Source organism: Bufo gargarizans, chromosome 6, assembly GCF_014858855.1.
Source record: "Bufo gargarizans isolate SCDJY-AF-19 chromosome 6, ASM1485885v1, whole genome shotgun sequence".
In the NCBI taxonomy this organism is placed as follows: Eukaryota; Metazoa; Chordata; class Amphibia; order Anura; family Bufonidae; genus Bufo; species Bufo gargarizans.
The window spans coordinates 115,142,373-115,155,979 of NC_058085.1; the positions used below are offsets into that span (position 1 = coordinate 115,142,373).

Below are 13,607 nucleotides of genomic sequence, written 5' to 3' on the forward strand. Positions count from 1 at the left end.
AAGCAGAACCTGTTTCATTACTGTACACTATTGTTTGCCCATCAGAGTTTTTAGGAGGGCTGGAGACCAACAGAACCAACACCAGGTGTCATGGTTGTTCCTGGCTGGTGTTTGTGGAGGGAACATAGACCAGCCTTCAGGGTATCTATGGACATTGTGGAAAAAGTCCTAATGCCTTTTATTTATTTTTTGACTTGGAAGACATTATGTTCCTATAAGATAATGTGTACTACACAACGTGCTCTTCAGGCTATCTAGCAGTTACCCTGGCCAGCTAGGTTGCCAGATCTCTCCACTATCAAGTATGGGTGGGGCAATGGATCTCCCATGCAATCACCTCGGATGAACTATGGCTACAAGTTGAAAAAGCTTGGGATTACATATTGCAGGTTATCCAGCATTTGTATGACTGTTACCATGCTCGAGGTTTAGATCCAGCATCACAGTAAAGAGAGAAGGAACCCTAATTTAAGGGTGTACCACCTTGGTTGTGTGATCATTGACCAAGTACTATTAGTTTATGTATTGTATTGAATACATCAGTGTACAAGTATTTAGCTGGCTTAACCAGTATACCTGCAATGAAGGTTCCTATTAGTGCGCTGATAATTCTGCTCCTGCTTCCGTACTTGGTGTGGAAGTTTTCCTTTTCTGCAGTTAGTCCTTCTCGATGCTGGAGTTCAGGATCAGTCCAGGTATTGTGTAGCTTGGCGTGCTTCCTCGCGCCCCGGCCGGTGGCGCGATGCTGCAGCAGGTGGAGGTGTACACAGGAGGTGATTAGTGCTCGCTCGCTGCAGTGATGTCACTCACAGCTCCGGTCATCAATGACCACCGGTGCCAGGTATCTCTTCTCCCTTCTTCTTGGGAGAAGAGACACCTGGCACCGGTGGTCATTGATGACCGCTGCAGTGACGTCACTCACAGCTCCGAGCGAGCGCTAATCACCTCCTGTGTACACCTCCACCTGCTGCAGCAGAGCGGCTGGGGCGCGAGGCAGCACGCCAAGCTACACAATACCTGGACTGATCCTGAACTCCAGCATCAAGAAGGACTAACTGCAGAAAAGGAAAACTTCCACACCAAGTACGGAAGCAGGAGCAGAATTATCAGCGCACTAATAGGAACCTTCATTGCAGGTATACTGGTTAAGCCAGCTAAATACTTGTACACTGATATACATCCATGTGCTAGATAGAGCTCATCTGTGAAACCTGTACACAAATATTAATCTTAATTTGTCCCAAAGCGCAGTATCGTAGTATTCAATACAATACATTGCCTTTTTCCGTGCGGCAGACGTTGTGGTTCTGCCGCGATACCGCTGCTGCTACACGTAGTGTTCACTGAGCGCCTCTGAAGTAATTTCTCTATTTCCTACTATTGGTTTATACTGTCAGTCTCAGCTCAATTGCATTATGTTGTCCAGGTCTGTTTTTTTTTTTGTGTACCCATCTTGCGGTTTTGTAATTATAAATTTAATCTGCTTTCCACAATAGAACCTGTGTTGACACTTACCCATCAACTACATAGTGGAGGACAAGTAATATCTAGAAAGTGAAAAAAAAAAAAAGGTTTTAAATTGGCTCGGCTGTAGTTCTGAGAAAACCTAGCATATTAAAGGACACATTTAGATCACATGCTTTCTGCTAACAGCTGTAACTATGGGGAAATCCTGCCACCTGCTCTCCAGTCAGAGTATCAGTTTCTGTTGGTACAGCTAATCCAATCCTTTAATTCACTTGGTCAGAAGGAAATGTTACAGACCCTCCATGCAGATCACACATGCCTTTACTTCCTGTAACTTAGCTGCTTTCTTCACAAATCAGAATTGAAGCTACTAAACATAATGAATAAACAGGAAAGCAAATTAGTAATATGCAGTTATAGGCCAGCCCAAAAAGGTAGTCTGGTATCACCAGGATCAACCCTATTAGACTAGACATACTGCCTGGTAGGGCTAATCATGCTGATTAAAACTATACCTTACTTTTATCTGTATAATAAACAGCTACAGTGATATGTGTTTTATTCATATGCAAATGAGAATTTTGAGCACCAGGAGGTGGAGCTGAATCATTTGAGCACTGCTATGTAACACCCCCTGTGCTTTGCACACTCCCCCCTCTCATTGATTGACAGGACTAGCCATCAGGCTGAGGGCAGAGCTGTGTCCTAGCATCTACCTTTAGTATACTCTATGTACTATAGCTTCACCAGACACCAATAATATATGTTCGCTTATAAGCATGAGAAAAACATACACCTTTAGGCTAAATTCACATGACTGTATATGTTTTGTGGTCCGCAAATCATGGATACCGGCTGTGTGAATGTAGCCAGCCCTATGAGAGAAATGCCTATTCTTGCCCGCGATTGCAGACAAGAATAGGACATGCTCTATCTTTTTTGCAGTGCTGCCAATCAAAACTACAGCCACGGACAGCACACAGTGTGCTGACCGCATCTATTGCAGCCCTATTGAAATAAATTTTGAGTCCTCACCCATTCCGCAAAATTGGTCGTGCGAATGCACCCTCATGTGGTGATAATATAGCTTGGTGGTTAAGTAATTGATTTTGCATGTAGGGATCCCAGGTTTGAATCCTGAGCGAGACATCAACTTTTTTTTTTCTTCTTCCACATTCATCACATAAGAAAAAGTCTGTCCTTAGTAAGAATGTTTTTTTTGTGATCATATATTGTCTATTAAAAAAACAGTAATAGGTTTTTAGAAAGAAAAAAACTTCTCAATATAGCAAGGCCTTTATTATTATATACTTAGAATAATAGAAAAATAAAGAAAACTTACTCCTCTTCTGGGATTTAAACCTAATATCTCAACATGCATGGTAAATCACTATACCACTAAGCTATAGGGTTTGTTTGTTTTCTATGCTTATAAGCCATCACATATTAAGTCTCTTTATAATCATACATTGTGTCTGAATACAGCAGTGATATGTAGATTTGCTTTCTGAGCAGATCTCAGTGTGGTGAAGCTGTAGTGTATGGAATATATGATATTGTTAGGACACAGCTCTGCCCTCAGCCTGCTGTCTAACCCTCTCAATCATGGAGTGGGGGGGCATGTGCAGAGCACAGGGGGTGTTACATAAGTCCTCAAATGATTCAGCCCCACCTCCTAGTGCTACAATTGCTCATTTGCATATGAATAAAAACACATATCTGCAGCTGTATCATACAGACAAAAGAAAGGTATAATTTTAATCAGCATGAAGAGCACTACCAGACAGTATGTCTAGTTTAATCAGGTTGATCCTGGTGACAGAGCAGCTTTAGGCTCCTTTCACACTAGCGTTCGCTGGTCCGCTCGTGAGCTCCGTTTGAAGGAGCTCACGAGCGGACCCGAACGCAGCCGTCCAGCCCTGATGCAGTCTGAATGGAGCGGATCCGCTCAGACTGCATCAGTCTGGCGGCGTTCAGCCTCCGCTCCGCTCGCCTCCGCACGGACAGGCGGACAGCTGAATGCTGCTTGCAGCGTTCGGGTGTCCGCCTGGCCGTGCGGATCCGTCCAGACTTACAATGTAAGTCAATGGGGACGGATCCGTTTGAAGATGCCACAATGTGGCTCAATCTTCAAGCGGATCCGTCCCCCATTGACTTTACATTGAAAGTCTGGACGGATCCGTCCGAGGCTATTTTCACACTTGGCGTTTTTTTTGCCATTTTAATGCAGACGGATCCGTTCTGAACGGAGCCTCCGTCTGCATTATTATGCGCGGATCCATTCAGAACGGATCCGCCCGAACGCTAGTGTGAAAGTAGCCTTAACTGTTCACAGGACATTGAGAGGGGAGCAAACACCTTTTGTGGAGCTTTTATTATCAGTGGTAGTGTGAATGAGGTTTTAGCTCCTGTAAGTACCCTCTGCTTTTTGCTGCTTCACAGCCCCTGTCCTCTGAGTGACAGCAGTAGCATCCAAACAGGAGAGAGCTCTCGGAATAGATGAGGGGCTGTAAAGCATAGAAACTCAGTACAAAGAGCAAGTCACAGTAAGGCGTACTTGCTGGAGCAGAATAAAATGTCCTATTTACACTACTCCTGATAAAAAGCACTGCAAAAAAGAAGCTGCCCCAATTGTTCTTGCTTCTACATAATGCAGTCAGTAGTTTAGCATGGTCAAATCTTCTGCCAGGCTCTTTTTAAGAACAGGGTGCGGGGGGAGTTCATATCAGTTATTTTTCTGTTTTGATCAGTCAGAAGAACAGAAAAATAAACTGATTTGGCTCCCATTTCCATCAGATCTGTTATTTTAGATGTAAAAAGTCCTGCATGGACCTCCTAAAAGTTAGCAGTGTATAATGTGATGGAAAAATGAATCCAGCCAGCAAAGGAAGCAATATGGACAATCACAATACATTAGTAAGTACCTTGTATTAACTTTCTCTACATTATAAATGCCATTTGCTGAAGTGAGACAACCCCCTTAAATTGGAGGAAAAAAAACTGAGGCGTTGAAGCTCAAACACAACAACCTGTATTTTCTTACAGCCCCTGCACCTGCAGAGGATCCTTGCATTTACAGAAGGAAGATATTTCACCCACTGATGGCTGGACGTTCAGTAATTTACTTGCAAGTAAATATATATGCACAGTAACACAAACACTGAACATTTTTAATTATCAGGAGCATTTTGACGTAACCATATTTCTTTTCGCTTAAATTAAACAATGAAATAACACAGAGTTGAGAGAATATCACAAAATCAGTTTATTTAAAAAAAAGAAAAAAAAAAAAAGCGTTCGATACATATTTGTACTAGTTCCAGTAGGATGTAATATGGAACGTGCATAGTTATCACACTCTGCAAACTCTAAACCTAACTGATCATGTGCATTTAATACAATGAGTGAAGGATTCTTCTTATAATCCCTCAGTGAATTAAATTCCTGCAAATCAGAATTGGAACCCATAATACTATCCTGCCCACAATCCTCTGAAGGGCGCTAGAACTGGTAAGCAGACTTGGTGTGATTGGGTCATGCCCTGTCTGGCAGTAAGGGGCAATACAATCTTTACCTTGGGAAATTCTAAACTGATACATTAGAATTAAAGTGAAACTACCCTTAATTTGATCATCAGGCCTTACCAGGAGTAATAGAGCCCCACAAAACTAGCGGGGCACTGAAAGCCACCGGCAGGACACAGCTCAAAGGCTGGTACTAGACTTTATGAGGCTCAGATTTACTTCATCAATTAGGGTACTTATCCCACATCATTTAAGCACTGTGTGTCCAGTACGGACAGCTCATTGAAACGGCTCACCCTCATGCAAGGTTACTCTTCACTTCCTGACACACATTTGCCTACATTCTAGACATGGTACAAGATCAAGAATTAAACAAAAAATGGTCTTTCACCCTGCCTTTGTCAACTTCTTAGTTTTACGATTTCAGGGCATGCTTCTGCCCTCAGGCCTGGCTGGCCTCCTCCTCATTCCTGGACAAACGGGGCCCCGACAGACAGGACACAGTCCCTGGCCCTCAGTATGTGTAGAAATCTACCTCATCACTCACTGGGGTCAGTCTTGTGTGAAAGGTTTGATACAGAGGCCTGAAGGAAAGCACGGCCCACACCCCTGTCCTGTAACATTCCTGATTTCAAATAGAGATGCGTCACTTCCTCCGATCCTTTCTCTCTGGCCGTCGATTCTGCTGGCCCTCAGCATTGCGTGGCATGAGTACTACATTACCATTGCTTGTGTAGTGCAGGGCATAGCGCTGAGGAGAGTATGGTCGACCTTCTTGGTCTCTTAGCTGGCTAAACACTTCCTGATACAGGTTCTCCACTTCCTGTTTCATTCTCTGGAGTGATCTCAAGTTTTCTCCTTTTTCTCGCAGCTGAGAGCTACGTTCTCTGTTCAAGTGTTTTACTTCCTGCTCCAGATTCAGAATTGTGTCCAATTTCCTCTTGCGGCAGTTCTGGGCAGCCATCTTGTTCTTTCCTCGTCTACGGATGTCACGTACCAAGCAAAGCTGTGCCTCACTAAGCTGGTATTTAGTTAGAAGCTCATTGAACTCTTCCACAGGCAGATTAATAATTTTGTCATTACTGAAGGGGATCTTCATAGCTCTAGCTCGTTGCTCATCTCGTCCTGCCTGTCTATCTAGGTATTCCCCTTGCCTTCGGTTCCCTCTCCCTGATATAGGTAGCGGTGGCTCCTCTGGTTCCTCAGGAACCATGTTGTAGGTATGGTTGTGCCCAACATGTTCAAGGAAAGGCAAGCGATTAAATCGACTAGGGTCCTGGGAGCTCATTCTGCAAAATTTGCTGTATTCTGGTTGGTAACCGCTGGCTTCCTCAACCTCCTCTGGTTCCACCAATTCAGAGTCAGAGCTGTATCCCACTGCTCCTTCCTCAGAGAAAGAGGAGGAGGAGGAGCATGTAGAAGAAGAGGTCTCAGAACCGCTAGGTGATGCTGGACTTCGATGTGAATCAAGAGACAAACCAGAATCTGAATCCAACTCTTCCTGAAGTTGAGAAGCTTGCATTTGGCTAAAGCCTTCCTCAAAAGCCAAGTCCATTAGACTAATTTCATCAAATAAAGCATCTCCCAAAATGCCACCAAGGGGGTCCTGTAGGTCACCGCTTGAAGTTTCATTAGATGTGCTATTTAGCTGTGAGGGGAAAAGAATCCCTGTCAGATTGGTAAATCCAAAAGTGGAATTGATATCACTGGAGTTGTGAGAAGATAGCTGAGGCAGCGGTGACTCAGAGACTGGAAAAGCTTCCATCGAAGGAGTAAAGAGTGTCATGTTTTGAGCACAGCCTTGAAGAGATAGTGCTTCCAGGTTGCCATTTTGCTGCATTGATGGGTCTAGACTCAGATATAGAGGATCCTCAGTAGTATCCATTGGCTGAAGAAGAAAGACAAAGTGAAGTCAGGAATATGAAGTCATTCTGAAAGACTTAACACCCTGGTTACAACGTGCTTAGTAACTTACCACCATAACATGTGCCCCTACTTCCCCGTCTTTGTTCATTAGGGTCTATTCTTGACACCTAGACTATAAGGGCTCATGTACACTGCAGGTCTATAAAACGGTGCCTATAGCCAGATATGTGGCATGCCCCAATGCACACTATATTACGCAGGTTGTTTCTCCTTGAAGTATTGCTTCCAGTGTCCAACAGTTGCCCACTGTGGTATGGACCAGCAGAGCCTCCATTCTGCTGTACAGGTTTAGTGTACATTGCTTTGCCAAGTGTATTCCCAATTTTTGGGTGCAAAATAAACTGTATAAAAAGTTGCAGCGTCTAACTAAAACTGGACCTTTATTGTTTGGACTGTCTAAACCTGGGTGCTCCCCATAGTCAGAAATACACGATAAAACACATTCATATCATTTTACTTGGCTTACTGCAAAACAAAATACCTGCATATCCATGATTGACATCAGGTCCTGCCACTGCTCCTCCAGATCAAGAGGTGACTCCATATCTGGTAGAAAAGGGGACAGAAGAGCATCTGCCTGATCTAAAGTCACTGGGTCTGATTCTGTGTCCAAGATACTCTGGGAGTCCGGAGCCGTAAACTGCACAGAGCAGAAATCAGATTGCATTGCTCAAGTGGTCACAAGGAACCTAACAGAACAGGTCAGAGGGCACTGAATTACCTCGGAAGAATTGGCAAACTGGAAAGTGTCATCCAGAAGACTCAGGCACTCCGCCAAAGACATAGCAGTCTGACCCTGTAGAACAAGCCATCAACACGTTAATAAAAAAAATCATTATCAAAACAATATGAGGGGCAAATACGACCTCCATTAGATTTTTGGCAACTGAATAGAGGAGACTGGGACGTTCCCCACAGAGGTAGAGGAAGGGCCAGGAATTGGGAAGTACAGTGACCTAGATGCAGATGAAGAATTACTAAAGGCACCCCACTTTGCTCTGATGGCTACAATGGAACAGACTAAACTGTAGTGAGTTAATCTCATATGGGGAGCACCCACCTCCTGTGGCACATTTTCCCCGGTCTCTCCATCCACTTGCACCCTGGGCTGCACGGCTTCACTTCCTGGGTCATCATGTAAAGATTCCCAGATATCTTCATTGTCCTTGTGGCGTCCTCGACTCTCAAAATCTTCACGCCCAGCTCCAAGGTCAATATCCTGAAGCCATAAAATATCTATTGGATCAATTTCCTACAAGAGAAGAAAAGGAAATTAAGGAGCGTTTCAAGCAACCCAGGAAAAAGAACAGGCACAGACAGACCTGCTCGCTACACCAAGCTATGACGCTGTAATTCTATAGCTATGCCTTCACTTTATGGTGTGACTTAAATCTAATACATTATTAAATGTTAGTGCCGTTCAGAGTCCTGTGATTTACAGAGATCTATTGTCACTGCGTTATCCCTCTCACAGAAGCCATCAAGGTCAGGGTCATGTTCTTGTATGGGCTGCACAAGGCCAGGCACCAGACTGACACCATCTGCTTTAGGAGGGGGAAACAGATCGCGTGCAGGATATTCAAACAGCAGCCAAAGAAGCCCATGGATTACAGGCACAAGTCCAGCACAGTTTGTGATGCCATCCTGTGCCCCGATATTTACGTCATGTCACATGAATGCCGCCACACGGGAGCTGTGTACTGCCTGCGAACATGGTTATAAGACTGCCTCGCTTCACATAACTCACAGAGCCTCTGTATTGTGCAAGCGCAGAGCAGACACCTGTCACCTTTGCTCACAAATAACAGCTGCTTGTCCCTTCATCCCCAACCCGAGGGGTGACAGCCAAGCTGTATGGTCTACCCATTCACACAAAATATCATCTACAGATCAAATAGAGCCACTGATGAGGAAAAATGCCTGAAACATGTTGTAACGCCCATGTATAATATGAACTGTGACATTATATTGTACTTTATACAAGAAGCTGGCCGGGGGCATGTTCTATCTAAAAAAATATCTGTACTATGTCAAAATCAGTGGAAATTGCAGACAGTATTAGAATGTCAAAATTGCGGACCCATTTTGCAGACGTGTGAATGGACCCCAATACTGAGGCAGGAACTCTACAGAAGAAAACACGAATACATCCCCATTAGTCATGCGATTTTTTTTTTGTGTTACATGGCAGCTAACACCAAGTGCCGCTCTAATCCCTCCCTGGACACAGAGGATCACACACTATTAAGTGGGGCTCTCTCCGGTTATGTCTACATTGTGGTATAGAATGAAACATGAGAGCTTCACGTGACCACAATCTCTCTCCACCATGTCATACAATCTCTGCACATACTGTACGGGCACAGTATTAACACTCCTAGAAACATTCGTCAAGCCCACGGTTTAATGTTCGATCACATGCTCTTGGCTCTGAAGCAATGTAAAGTAACCCTATTCCTGTCTGCATTGCAGACTACTCAACTCTCACATGTCAAAGAGCGGCAGGACAACAGCCCCCACCCTCCGCATCAAACCCTGTATAAACAAATCCGGACACAAGCCCGGGCATGTGACCACGCTGTATCGTGTACAGCCATGCCATGGTTCTGTGGGGCCCTCCACTCACACAAGACGACGTGGGGCTCACCTTTGTTGAAACCCAACTAATCATCAAAAACCACAGATATTTCAATCAACCTAGTGCCCCATACCACCCTCTTCCCACATAAAAAATTAAAATTAAGCTCACTATTCCAGGATATTAAGGCTGGGCATACACATTACATAGCTATTGGTTAAACACTAGTTTGGCCAACTGTGATCTCTCCCGACATCCTCAGCTTGGCTGAGCATGCATGTGTCCTGAACAGGTAGAGGGGAGAAGGAAACTGCCATACACCTATCTCCCCAAGAATAAAAATATTGGGCAGTCAAAATTCAACTGCTTGATCCTTATTAGGGATGAACGAATCGACTTTAGATGAAACATCTGAAGTCGATTTGCATAAAACTTTGTTTCAATACTGTACAGAGCGAGCGCTCCGTACAGTATTAGAACAAAGTTTTATGCGAATAGACTTTGGATGTTTTATCTGAAGTCAATTCGCTCATCCCTAATCCTCATCTCCAAAGACACCTATAATCAGGGGAGAGTTGTAAGCCCACCCCCATACACGTTAGGTGGTCAGCCAGTACTGACATTTATCTAATAAGTATGGCCAGCTTGAGATCTGGGTGCTTCTCTGGCTTGAGAGCAGTTTTAGCTGTCCTTGCAGAATTTGCATGGAAGGAGCTCCGTGGCCACTTAGACCACGTTCACATTTGCAGCAAGCCATTGCATGCAGCAGTTTCTGTCCTGCTGAAACCCAGCATTTATACCAGAAAGTGGCCAAATCACCGCCAGACCTCATTACAGTCAATGGGGATCTGACGGTGAACTACAGAATTCAACAATACCTGCTCAGGCAAAATCCAGCCTTCTCTGCCGGAACAGCCTGCCAAATCTGCTGCAGGAGATGTGAACGAAGCCTTACCAATGCTTGAAAAGAATGGCGCTAGCCAAAAACTATTTGAAGGAATAACATTAAAGTCACTACCTTTATTTCCTCATCAGTTACAAAACCTCAGCTAAACCAGACCTCCAGCCCATAGGACAGCAGCCAGGATCTTAGCATTTGGAAACTCGGTGAGGCTACTTTTACACTAGTGTTTTCAATTCCGCTATTGAGATCCGTCCTAGTATCTCAATAGTGGATGAAAACGCTTCTGTTTTGTCCCCATTCATTGTCAATGGGGACAATACTGAACTGAATGAAATGGAACGCACCAAAATGCATTCAGTTCCATTTGGTTGCGCTCCTATCGAGGACAGACTAACACTGCAAGCAGCGTTTTTCTGTCCGCAATGTGGTGCGCAGCAAGACTGATCCGTCCTGACACACAATGTAAGTGAATGGGGATGGATCTGTTTCCTCTGACACAATAGAAACCAGATCCGTCCCCCATTGACTTTCAACTGTGTTCATGAAGGATCTGTCTTGGCTACATAAGACATAATACAAACGGATCCGTTCACGACGGATGGCATGCGGTTGCATTATTGTAAAGGAAGCGTTTTTGAAGATCCTCAAAAAAACGCTAGTGTGAAAGTAGCCCTAGTATGGTATGGAAAAGTGGGGGTTAAAAACTGCAGTCACACTTGTGGGAGTGCAGCTCAAGTCATCTCTTACCTCCTTGTTTAGCTCTGAACTTTCAGACTGCGCAGTTGCTCCCAGCTCATCGGTACCACGTCCTTGCTCCGTCTCTCGGTTGTCTCTGAGGCTGTTGTCTGTAGGTGGGAGATCCTGAGGGCCTTCTGGGGATCGGCTGGAGCCAGTCTGAGCACTGGACACAGAGTTGTCCGCCTCCCTGTGCACCAGCCACGCATCAAGTTCTGTACTGGGCACCTGCAGTCTGTCAAGGGCACGCATACGGCTTAACAGTCTGCGGGAGGTGAAAAACTGGTCTAAGTCCACACTCTTGGGGTGCACACCATAGCCATCGGTGGTGCCACGGAGGCTGTGAAACTGCGTCTGAGTATAGGCTGAAGTAGGCCCCAGGATAATCTCATGCAGAGGGGGGAGGTGAGAGGGCAGATACGAGTCTAAGTCCACGCGTACACCCATGAGGCTCAACAGAATGGTGAACTGGATAAGACCCTCCGTCAGATACTTCTTCAAAGACAGCATGTCTGGGAGCCCCAGGGAAGAAGGGACCCCCCAACGCTCGCACGTTCCAGGACACAGAGATCTACTGAGCTTTCTCCTGAAAAAGAGGGAGAAATAGGGGTTAAAGCTGATCTCGCTTGAAGGTAAGGGAAGCGGAAAATGCTTTAAGGCATTGCATCACATTGACATTATGTAACCTCATCCCGGGACATGGGGTTGTTTTCATAAGCAACGTTCACCTAGGCAGTCCTGACCTACATTCCTCACACCCGGAGAACACTTGGCTGAGGTAATTCAGTCATCGCAGTGGACTCTGTACACAGCCAGTAACCATAATAAGAGATACACAAGGCAACAGGCTGCTTCATGTACTCCCAGCTGTCCAGGCAGTATGGGACCAGTAGTGTCACTACAAAAGAAGAGGTGGAGGTCTTCGGGTGAACAGACTAATCCCTCTGATGTTCTACACATTCTGAATGTATGTGATCTACCCCTCACCTCCAGCAATCCCAGCGACCTTCGGTTCCTTTGTCTTTCACAGCAGCAGATCTGAGATGATGAAATACCTTTACATCACAGCCCAGTCTTGTGGGTGGAGGAATCAGGCCAGAGACATTTAAAGGAATAGTCCATAGCAGGAGAGCACAGCCTTTTCTGGTTTGGGGGCCACGCCAGACCAATCCCAAGGGCCCAAAATAAAACTTAAAGCGGCATTTACCAAGTAAAACACTGCAATTAGGGCATTTTGTACATACAGTATATACCATAAAAGTCTGGTTACATTTCTAGGAATCCCACCTAATAGATTAATACATGAACAAGACGTAAACATACATGTCGACTACCAGATGCTTGGGGGCCGCACAGAATGGTATGGAGAGCCGCATATGGCCCCCGGGTTGTCCAGCCCTGCTCTATAGCATATACAATAGATCATAAGGACATCCCTGTTATATACATTGCCTGTCACAAGTGACTACCAGCCATACAGCAAGTTGACCGGCACTTGTCTATTGCCATTTATGTTTCCACTCAGTCTTTTTATTTGTTTAACTTAGGATCGTACTTGCGATCATTCATCCCCCTCAAGGACAAGTGATTTTTAAGTCATCCTAAAAGATGGGACAAATGAGTAAATGATCGTTCGCTGGCCATGTTTAGAGGACAATGATCATGAAAGATCCTCGCCTTGTGGAAAAGTCTATTTATAGAGTGGGAGGACAGCAGACAAGCAGTGGGGGGTTCAGAGGGGCTTTCTATCAGGGGTCTCACTGAAGAACCCCCCACAGCAGACACGCGCTCACACCAGGCGCACAGTCTGAGGTAATACCACACACGCCCGTTACTGCAGCCGCTGCCCGACGCCCACATAACACCAGCTCCCCGTGTGAGGCCGGGCCGCCCCTGCTGTACCTGGTTCTCTCACACACGCTGAAAGGACTCTCCGCTCGCAGCGCTCTTCTGCTTCCTCGTGTATCCACCGCCCGGGTACCCGCAGCCCGACTACCACTTCCGCATCACCCGGCAAAACAAACAACCCCGCCATCCACCAATCACACTGCAGGCTAACCACAGCTACACAAGCCGGGGGCAGGGCTACGCGGCGGGGGGCCAATCAGCGAAGAGAAACACGAGAGGCGTGCAATGGGATTAGAGAACGAAACCACACCACTAAACTGTCACTGAGTGTGCGGCGGCAAATCACGCTTTGTAGCGCCAACATGCCAGGGTGACGTCACTGACAGGCTCCCTTCTCCTCCTATCAGCGATCAGGAGCGCATTCAGCTCTCTTTACCCTGTTCTGTCTCCCCAGTTGTCAGAGCGCAGCGCGTTGGTCAATTATGAGGCACTGCCGCCGGCCTGGACCTGCTAGAAAGTCAGAGAGGGGGGAAATAGAGGGCGCAGGCCCTTACAGTGACTTGCAAAAAATATTACGTCTTACGTAAGACGTTTCTGGAAGTTTCTGTACGTTTGACGTCACCTC

The 13,607-nt window shown here is 45.6% G+C and overlaps 1 protein-coding gene across 2 annotated transcripts; it reads right to left on the bottom strand.

The window, feature by feature from the left end:
- Positions 1-5,338: 5,338 nt before the first annotated feature.
- On the bottom strand, positions 5,339-13,193 carry NFE2L1 (NFE2 like bZIP transcription factor 1). Of its 2 annotated transcripts, none has more exons than XM_044297416.1 (6): positions 13,037-13,193; positions 11,147-11,720; positions 7,978-8,169; positions 7,639-7,713; positions 7,399-7,557; positions 5,339-6,879 (listed from the first exon to the last, which is right to left on the bottom strand). In XM_044297416.1, the coding sequence occupies exons 2-6, from the start codon at positions 11,642-11,644 to the stop codon at positions 5,638-5,640; spliced, it is 2,166 nt and encodes a 721-aa protein (XP_044153351.1). In that variant the 5' UTR covers positions 11,645-11,720; positions 13,037-13,193; the 3' UTR covers positions 5,339-5,637. The 2 variants fall into 2 exon arrangements, with proteins under 2 accessions (XP_044153351.1, XP_044153350.1); XM_044297415.1 differs by lacking the exon at positions 13,037-13,193 and adding an exon at positions 12,122-12,194.
- Between the last annotated feature and the right edge of the window lie 414 nt (positions 13,194-13,607).

Excerpts from the sequence above, each read along its gene's own strand:
- NFE2L1 (XM_044297416.1), bottom strand. The coding sequence starts at position 11,644 with ATGCTGTCTTTGAAGAAGTATCTGACGGAGGGTCTTATCCAGTTCACC. Across the intron at positions 8,170-11,146 it reads GTTCAGAGCTAAACAAGGAG|GAAATTGATCCAATAGATAT; the intron begins GTAAGAGATGAC and ends CTTCTCTTGTAG. Across the intron at positions 6,880-7,398 it reads TGTCAATCATGGATATGCAG|CCAATGGATACTACTGAGGA; the intron begins GTATTTTGTTTT and ends TTTCTTCTTCAG.